General features: G+C 37.6%; 1 protein-coding gene across 1 annotated transcript; it reads left to right on the top strand.

The window, feature by feature from the left end:
* Positions 1 to 5,720: 5,720 nt before the first annotated feature.
* On the top strand, positions 5,721 to 7,499 carry LOC131148462 (probable polyamine transporter At3g13620). Its single transcript, XM_058098158.1, has one exon. It carries the CDS (start codon positions 5,721 to 5,723, stop codon positions 7,497 to 7,499), a length of 1,779 nt encoding a protein of 592 aa, XP_057954141.1.
* The last annotated feature ends 2,936 nt before the right edge of the window (positions 7,500 to 10,435 follow it).

Genomic DNA, 10,435 nt, shown 5'->3' with positions numbered 1-10,435 from the left:
AAATGGACAATAGTGACGAATTTCTAAATTCGTCACCAATAGTTTCAGATAATTTTTTTTATATTTTTTTTAAAAGAAAAGTAGTAGTGATGGTTCCTAAATTCATCACTAATGCTCTGAACTAAAAATTTTTAATTTTTTTTTTAAAAAGAAAGTATTAGTGACAGTTCCCAAATCCGTCACTAATACTCGAAACTAAAATTTTTAAATTTTTTTAAAAAAGGGAATTATTAGTTACAGTTCTCAAATCCGTCATTAATAATGAGGCAATAGTGACGAATTTAGAAATTCGTCACTAGTAGTTTTAGATAAATTTTTTTTATCTTTTAAAAAAAGGAAGTAATAGTGACGGTTTCCAAATCCATGACTAATAAGGGGTCAATAGTGACGAATTTCGAAATTCATCACTAATACTCTGAATTAAAATATTTTAAATTTTTTTAGAAAGGAAGTATTAGTGACGGTTCCTAAATCCGTCACTAATAAGGGGTCAATAGTGACAAATTTCTATATTCGTCACTAATACTCTGAATTAAAATTTTTTAATTTTTTTTGAAAAAGGAAATTATTAGTGACGGTTCTCAAATCCGTTACTAATAATGGGGCAATAGTGACGAATTTCTAAATTTGTCACTAATACTCTGAACTAAAAAATTTTACTTTTTTTAAAAATAATAGTAGTGACAGTTATTTAATCGTCACTAATGTTTATTTTTTAGTGACAGATTTAATTCGTCACTAATACCACAAAAATCGTCACTAATATTTTTCCGGAATAATTTTTGTGCGAAAAATATTTTGGCGCGATATTTTTCGGTTTTAATCACGAAACTATTAGTGACAGATTCGTCACTAATAGTGTCGTATTAGTAACGGTTACTAAAACCATCACTAATACCTTACTATTAGTGACGAATTTGAATCCTTCACTAATAATTTCGTCACTAAAAACCAGTTTTTTGGTAATGTATGTTACTCTATACTGTCTATTGTTGACTAGCGACCCTGTTATCTTTGAGGAAGCTAACGAAGAAGACAAATGGAGAAAAGCGATGTATGAGGAGATTCAATCCATCAAGAAGAACAAGACTTGGGAGTTGACAAATCTCCCGAAGGCCCGTAAAACTATTGGTGTGAAATGGGTCTATAAGACAAGAAAAATACTCAAGGAGAAGTTCAGAGATACAAAACAAGACTTGTCGCCAAAGGTTACAAGCAAAAATAAGGGATTGATTATGGAAAAATCTTTGCCCCGGTTGCCAGACTTGAAACCATCAGATTACTAATTTCATTATCAGCACAAAATGGATGGAAAATTTACCAGCTGGAAGTGAAATTAGCATTTCTGAATGGTTTTTTGAAAGTAGAGATTTATATCGATCAACCACCTGGATATGTGAAGAAGGGCAAAGAAGATGAAGTGTACATGTAAGAACCCGAACCGTAGTATGTAGATTTGATATTTGAAAGAAGGGTAAAATAGTAATTGTGCAAACTTCATCGACGAGGTCATCATTCGTCGATGAAGGCTCCTCGTTGACGAAATTTAGAGGCTCGTCAACGAGGGAATGCTGAGAGGTTTGGAGAAATTGGAAATATCCAGCTCGTTGATGAGGCCACTGTCTCGCCGACGAAGGTAATGGCGAACTCGTCAACGAGGATGCCAATTCGTCGACGAATCCACTTGCATCAAAGGCCTTTAAAGGATATTTTGCGGTAACTTCTTGGCTAAGATTTAGAAATTCTCTCTCTCTCTCTCTCTCTCTCTCTCTCTCTCTCTCTCTCTCTCTCTCTCTCTCTCTCTCTCTCTTTCCTCAATTTCTTCGCCGTTCATCACATGATTTGTAAATCCAATGTTACTGCGAGGATCAGGGAAGGATTCTCTACTTTTCTAGCGGATCAGAATCTCGTTTTGAGCGATTTTGGGTTTCGGGCTAAAATTGAGGTAAGGCACGGTTTTCTTTTCTGATTTAGGATATGTGTAGTAATACGAATTGTAAGCATGTGTTGTACTATGGTTTGTAGGTTTTGGAGTCTCGGTTCGTACTTTTGGGGACCGAAGAGCTCGTAGTTGGATTCGGGTTAAGGTAAAGGGATTCTGTTTATATCAGTTTATTTTCGAAATCGGGATCGGTAAGCTTGTAGGCTATGATCGTATGTATGTTTTGGCTACTTATTTGGGAAAATCTATCAGGTAAAAATATGGGATTTTCGGGTTGCAGTTTTCAAAAAAATTTGGGGATTTCGAGTATCATCTCTACTTTGTTTGGAAAACTGTTGGTTATGTTGTAACTATATTATTGAAGTGACCGTAATCCATATTTGCATAAACTGTATACTTGAATTTATAAACGATATGATTTGCTGTAAACCAAATAGGTGTGGTATGTACGGTTGTAAGTAATTGTTCCAGATACTTTGTAAAACAGCTAGGGGCGTCTAATTACCATATGTTGATATGTATAGGAACGTGAGTTCCAAAATGATTCCAAGTTTTGTGAAATTGGTTAGGGGTGGCTAATTACCTTATGCCGAAACAACTATGTGGCAGTTAATTACTGTATGTTGCGCCATGTACCGATTAACTACTGTGGGAAAGAGTGGCCAACTCTATATTCGAGGTGTGAAATATCACCAGTATGTTCCGGCTGGTTATTGATGGGTGTGTTCTACACCGTATGGAGCAATGTAATCACTATTGGGCATCGGTCGTTGCAGCGTAGTTGCGTATGTAGCAATGTAACCATTGTAAGACTTAGGTGACCTTGTATAGTTGCGTATGGAGTAATGTAATCACCATTGGGCCTTGGTCGTCGCAGCGTAGTTACGTATGTAGCAATGTAATCGCTGTGAGACATGGGTGACCTTGAGTAGTTGCGTACTAGTGTGACGACATTGACTGTATATTTTTGGTATTGTATGTACTAGAATGCATTTGTGAAAATATTGGAACTATATGGAATTGTATGGAATGATGTGAAAATGTTTTCAAACTGTATCGTATTGTATAGTGTAATGTTTATGTAAAATAACACTAGTATGCCACACACTGATATAACCTGCTTTCTTTCTTACTGAGAGGTGTCTCACCCTGAATGTACGTACAATATTTTTCAGGTCCTTCAAGTAGCCACAATTAGCATTCTAGCATCTGGAAACAGGGGTGTCATTAGCTACTGCTAGTACCTGTTAGGTACGAGTTTTGGAATCCAAGTTGTCGGGATGGTTTTGTAGACACCTGGGGTATGCTTGGTATTATGGGAATGTATATCCTAGCTTGTATAGAATCTAGTATGATACTGTATATGTATAAAAATATCGTATTTCGCTGCGTATTTTGATGAGTATGGATGTTTATGTGTATGTATATGGGGCATCCGTTCACCCCATGGGGTCGGACCCTTTTTTTGTGTTGTATCGTGTATGTTTTAATTGATACAGAGATTGGTTAGGTTTCTAAATTCGCACCTAGAACCCACCTGCTGTTTCGGGGCGTGATAGTACAAGTTGAAGAAACCACTCTATGTCTTGAAGCAGGCACCTCATGCGTGGAACATGAGGATTGATGACTACTTCCATAAGAATGGATTTGAGAAGTGTCCCTAGGAGCATGCACTATACATAAAGATGGAGACAGATGGAAGCATGCTGATAGCCTGCCTATATGTTGATGATTTGATTTTCACCGGAAACAATCTAGAGATGTTTGCTGCTTTCAAAAGGAGCATGGTCAAAGAATTCGAAATGACGGATATTGGCCAGATGGCTCACTTCCTTGGCATAGAAGTTGTGCAGAGCGAGAAGAGAATCTTCATCTCCCAGAGCCACTATGCAAAAGAAGTATTGAAGAAGTTTGGGGTGGACAAATGCAATCTTATGACAACTCCGGTTGAAACTGGATTGGATTTGAGAAAGAATGAGGAAATAGATGTTGACCCCACATATTTCAAGAGTCTAGTTAGAAGCTTGAGGTATTTGACGTGCACCAGACCAGATATACTCTATGAAGTTGGACTTGTCAGCAAGTACATGGAGACTCCTGACCAGTCCCACCTAAATATAGCGAAAATGATACTCTGATATGTCAAGGGTACCATCACCGATGGTATGTTCTATTCATCAAGAGGTGATTGCAAACTTATCGGCTATTCATATATCGATTGGGGAAGAGATCTTGATGAAAGAAAAAAAATGACGAGATTCACATTTTTCATGGGAGATACAACGTTTACATGGTCTTCAAAGAAAAAACCCATCGTAACGCTATCATCATGTGAAGCTGAGTATGTTGCTGCTAGCTCAGCTGTTTGTCATGGTATATGGATTACGAATGTACAGAAGTATCTGAGATTTCTTCAAGATAACCCCATAGAAGTCTACATCGACAACCAATCAGCGATTGCACTTGCGAAAAATCCAGTTTACCATGAAAGAAGCAAACATATTGATACTTGGTATCGATTTATCAAGGAGCATGTTAAGAATAACGAAGTGAAATTGATATATTGCAGATCGTTTGATCAGATTGCTGACATTTTCACAAAGCCACTCAGGCATGATATTTTTGCGAAACTGAAGACAATACTCAGAATGACAAAGTTAGGAAAGTCAAGTTTAATGGGGGATGTTAAAATAGTAAACTTGATCGGAGATGGCCGGTAGCCCACCACTGTTGATTTTTCTGGAGTCGGTAGGCAACCTACTCCACCTACCAGCCCAACTCCGTTGAAGATTCACTCCGACAATTGTTGATTATTTGTTTTACAATTTGCTATAAATAGGTGTGTTTATGTAATGTATTAATGTGGTGTGTTGAGAGTGTAAAACCAGTGAGCGAGAGAGAGAGTTCTGATTTGAAGTCCTCTATATTTTTTCAGATTGAAATATATTGTTATTGTGCATTTATTCTCACTGAATTTCAGTCACAACTAGTGACTGAGCGTTCCTCTCCACCCATAAGATTTTTCTTGAACTTTTACGCTTCAAGCACTCCACTCCAAAACCTACTTCTACCCAAAATAGCAAAAGCTATACTTCAAGCATAAATAGTACTAAGTCACTAGATATGATCCCTTGTCATGATAAATTCATCGTAATATATTTAATTATGGCGCTTTATAGGTAAAAACAATAACAACAAAAAGAACAACAATAATAAAAAGAAAAAGAAAGTTATTATTATCATTATTTTAAAGATAAAAATTAGTAAAAAAGAAAAAAAGCGATAATAAAAGTAATACTAGCACTAATAAAAATATTTATTATAAAAAAAATACTAACTACAAAATTAAATAATTTTGTATTAGAGGTTTTTATGGAAAAATGATTTACTTTTCATTCCATTATAAAAATCATTAACAAATACCAATGCTTTAATTTTTTAGAGAAATTCTATATTACCAATCAAACACAATATATATATATATTAAAAAACAACAATTTCATTTCAGTCTATCTTAATTCCATGCCCTCATAATTCCTTTCCTTCTTAATCTCCTGTTAGGGTCAGGAAATGTCTATATAATTTTCCCTTTGCGAGGCAGAGGATCCGACTTGGTGGCACAGGAGCAGCTTGCACTTTTGAAGGTCTGAATGTTCACACATGCTTCCTCTGAGGTTTGCGCAGGTGGCAGGGCACAAGATTGCGCACTGGTGCATGAAAGTCCATATATAAGAACCTCCTTGTAGCCACCCCATACTTGCACCCGAAACAACCAACCATGAGTAACGAGGAGGATACTAAGCAGCTTGCCCTCACCCTTCCCACTGTTGTCTTCCTCTGCTGCATGGAAATCGGCGGTGCTCCCTTCGGGGTGGAGCCAGCAGTGGGGGCGGTCGGCCCCCTCTTTGCCCTCCTCGGCACTCTCATCTTCCCTTTCATTGTTAGCGTCCCCTGCACCCACATCACTGCCGAGCTCTCCTCCATCGCCCCCGCCTTTCGAAGCCCCTTCTGGGGCTTCCTCATCCGTTCCGTCATATACCTCAGCCGCGTCGTCGACCTCGCTATCAGCACCGTCCTCTGCCACGAGTACCTTGAAAAAGTCTACCGCGGCCTGCCCCGCGCTCTCGTCCTCCTCCTCTTAACCCTCTCCCTCTCCTTCCTCAACTACATCGGACTCCTCCGCCGAGGGCGCTACACCTCCGCATGCCTCTTCCTCCTCCCCCTCTTCCTCTTCCTTGTCATGTCCCTAATAGCCAACCCCAAAATCAGTATCCAAAGATGCTTTAGCACTGGGCAGGAAGGGGTGAAAAAAAACTGGAATCTCCCCTTAACCACTCTTCTCTGGAAGTTCAGTTTCTGGAAATTTGACAATCCTTCCGCCAGAGAAATGCTAACGGACAAACTCAAAGAGAAATCTTTGCTCTTCAAAGCACACTTCAATATCTCCGTGACGCTCACCTGTTTTACTCATGCAATCCCTGTTGTAGCTGTAGCCGGTGCTCTTTCCGTGAACCAAGACGAGTGGAAAGATGGGTTCTTCGTCATCGCCGCTGAAATGATAGCTGGAAAATGGTTACAAGACATGTTCCAAATTGCAGCCGCTTTGTCAACTCTTCAAGAATATGACGACGGGATAACCAACTGCTCTTACCAGCTCGTGCGCATGACAGAAATGGGGTGTTTGCCCCATTGCATTGGGTTCCATTCCATACGATTTCATACTCCGTGGGTAGCGATTTTGGTATCCACCGGATTGGCCACCACGGTTCTGTTTGTTGACTTCGAGTACCTGGTGGCATTGGTGAGCTTCTTTGGAAGTTTCACAGCACTGTTGGAGTTAACGTTGTTTCTATGCTTGAGATGGAAGTCGCCGGATCTGAATCGGACGTTTCGGGTGCACATGAGGATGCCAGGACCGGTGGTGATGTGTCTGGTTGTGTCTGTGCCTTACGTGCTCACGTTGGAACGCAAGAGATACTATGTTTTTCCGATGATGACTTGCGTGGCGTTTGCGGTCATTAAACTGTTGTACCTTCTCATGCAACACTGTAAGAAGAAGATGTGGTTGAGATTCACTGATTCCGCAGAACAAGCTACAGGAGAAGAAGCGGGTGAGGTTCAGATTTATTACAGGGATGAGACTGGTCCTGCTCCTGATATGCCAGCTGATTCTATCCAAGGTGGTCATCATTGCTATGGCGACGAACCTGGTGATTTTTCTGATGAGCGTCTTGATGGCGACCAAAGCGGGGGACCCATAGGTTTCACGGAGAGCGATAGCGGTGCCCTTGACTTCGACGGGTCCAGCCCTGAGGCTATTCAGTTTGATTTCGAAGCGTTTGATGCAGAAGACGGAGAGGATGAGGGCGGTGACGTAGCTCGCCATGGCGCCAGGCCCCAGCCCTCGAGCCTCCCGGACAACCACCTCCCACCGGCAACAGAAGAATTCTGGGTCAAAATTGGCTTCGGCAGTGAGCCAACCGTTGGTTCCGGGGAGGATGAGGATGGATTTGACGACGGTGGCGGTCTCGGGGCAGCCGCGTTGATGACGGAGTGAGGGGGGCGATGAGGCGGTTCTGTTTTGTGATAGTCTAAGCCCCTGCAGCACTACTCTTTACGGTTGCCATGCCCGGACTGGATTGATTATTTTACGTAAAAAAAAATCAGCAATGCGAAGGCTCAAAATTCCTTGTATTTGGAAGGATTGTTATCCAATTTTGTATTTGCGAGTGGAGAGAGAATTAGAGAGTTTTTCTCTTCTATTGTTGTATTCTCCTTATTTGAGTTAGTGAATTGTTTGCAACTTTCTTTTTAAATTAGAGAGCTTTTTACGTTAAATGTTATATGACTTGTTTTTATTCATTGTCTTTTTGATCTTGAATTGGATATAGAGTAAGTGGTATCAAATTTGTAAGGGCTGCTATGTTTTTTTTTTTTTTTTGATAATATGAGAACTCCAGCCATTGTCATACTACTTTGAACACTATGATATAACACTAAAATCGAGAGGTGAAAGTTATCCGTTCATTAACGTACACTCGGTAATTCATCGGGATAAACTTTCAAAGAGAAATCAAACTTGTGATCTTGGGAGCTCCAAAGTTACAAGTCACCCTTACTATTTGAACCAACTTGACTTGGCTACCACGTCTTCTTATAGCACATTAGTTTACTGACCATCTTTTAAAAAAAAAAAAAACACTAGATATCATTATTTTTTATGAAACAAAGAAGAGAGATGGTCCTCACAGTTGTTAATGTGGCTATTTGGACGTAGGCCCAATCCAACCAATTTGGACTCCTTGGTCTTTTTATATTCATTTCCCCAAGAATTCAACACAAAATACCAAATCAATTCAAATCCAATCAATGCCGGTAAAGTTTTTTTTTTTTTTTTTTTTTAAGAAAAAAAAAAAAAAAGACACCAACACGTGCACGACTAGAAAGGATCAAAATTCAAATCACTTTTGATTTTTTTATTAATAATTTTTTTAGGATTTTATTTTTATTTTTTATTTTTTTAAATCTTACTAAAATGAATTCCCAGCGATTTCACTAAATTTCCAACTTTTCCGGTAAACTATATGCAAGTATAAATTTAAGTTTGCCTATAGGTAAGCTTCTACTATTTTAATAACAAATTTAAATATAAATCCATGCCATGTCATTGTTTTTTTTTTTTTTTAAATTTTGTTCTTGAGGATTGAAATGGTTTATCAAGTGAAGAAATTCACAATTCATATCCAACTCAATTAAGTGATAGATTAGCGGCATTTTAGTTTGGATAGTTCATATGAGATAGTGAAATGAAATGAAAAATTGAATAGAAAATATGTCAAGAGTAAGTGATAAATTCAATTTCATTAATCCATGCTCGATTCCATTCATATGTGCCAAACATGAAATATTTTTTAATTCGAAATGGATTTTTCTTGAGCTTTCTATGCTTCAAAGTCCAAACACTCCACTCTAGTCCATGGCGCTAGTCCCCAACCTTCGAGCCTCCCAGACAACCTATTGGGTGCTATAGCAAAAATAATGGAAGTTATTTACAAAAGAATGTAAATGAATATGTAAAATTATGAAGTAGGTAAGGAAATATAGGAAAGGGAGTTGCTATTTCTTTTTTACTTTTTTTCATTACACTCAATTGAATTGCATCAACGCCTTTATATAGACATGTCATCTCCATCTACTACACACTTCACTATTCTACACACTTCCAAATACTTCACCTTCCTCACACTTCCACACACTTCATCTTCCACACAATTCTACACACTTCATTTTCCACATAATTCTTCACATTTCCACACACTTCTATTTTTTAATTTACATTAATAAAATTACAAATAAATTTTTAACACCCCCTCTTAATTTGTAATTTTGACAATATCCTTGAACCCCTTAAATTTTTCCATTGTCACTGCCTTAGTGAATGAATCTGCCAATTGCTTATTAGTGTGTAGGAATTGTAAATGGATTTCTCCTTTTTGGACGAGTTCCTGAATAAAGTAATGACGCAACTCAATATGTTTGGTCCTGCTATGAAATATTGGATATTTCGTCATAGCAATTGCGGACATATTGTCACAATAAATAATTGTATAGGAGCATCTTCAACTAATTGCAGGTCCACTAGTAATCTACGTAATCATATAATTGATTCGCATCCAGCGTCTGTTGTTGAAATATATTCTGCTTCTGTGCATCCGGCGTCTGTTTTTTTCTTTTTGGATCCTCATGAAATATCATCCTCCAACTCAAAGAATGTTTATTACTTTGAATGTTGTTTTTTCATGAAGACTCCATGTATTTTTCCTCCGAGCTTAAACTTCAGCGGAAGTGTAATGATTCCAAAAATTATATGCATGAAAGTGTAAATAAATAAATAAATAAATAATTCATTAATTAAAAATTAAATTAAATAATTAATTAGTTAATTAAATAATAAGAATTATTAATTTAATAATATAATAAATTAATAATATAATATAATATAATATAATTTAATAATATTATGGTATGCATATATAAAATAAGTTAAGTATCAAGAAGCTTAAAGAAGCTTCCTGATTCAATTAGTGAATCATGGAAACAAAATATTCACAAGCAAAGGTATGTTTGAACAAAGTATTCATAATTAAGCGCATGTTTATTCAGTCAACAAAATAGTCATGATTAAAGCCAAGTATTCACTTATTTAATCATGCTTATCATAATATTTACAAAGTACCTACAATCAAACAATCGTATGAACAACATGTACAAAATGTGAAGGAGTAATCATGAAGGCTTATTAGATTTGAGTTTAGGGATAATCCTTAATTAATTATTGGCTCGATTCTCGAATTATTCCTAGTGGAGTCGCCAAGCTGTCGCAACATCCCGAACTTGCCAAAATGACTGGCACGCGTGCGGCTGCGAACTAGGAAAAATTGTGTTAATTTTGAAAAAAAGATATTTTGTGGAAAACGTGGTGTGATGAAGTCG

Source organism: Malania oleifera, chromosome 2, assembly GCF_029873635.1.
Source record: "Malania oleifera isolate guangnan ecotype guangnan chromosome 2, ASM2987363v1, whole genome shotgun sequence".
NCBI classification, from domain to species: Eukaryota; Viridiplantae; Streptophyta; class Magnoliopsida; order Santalales; family Ximeniaceae; genus Malania; species Malania oleifera.
This window is presented reverse-complemented; position numbering and strand designations above follow the sequence as displayed.

Bases quoted from the DNA above. Each gene is read 5' to 3' on its own strand.
- LOC131148462 (XM_058098158.1), top strand. From the start codon at position 5,721: ATGAGTAACGAGGAGGATACTAAGCAGCTTGCCCTCACCCTTCCCACT.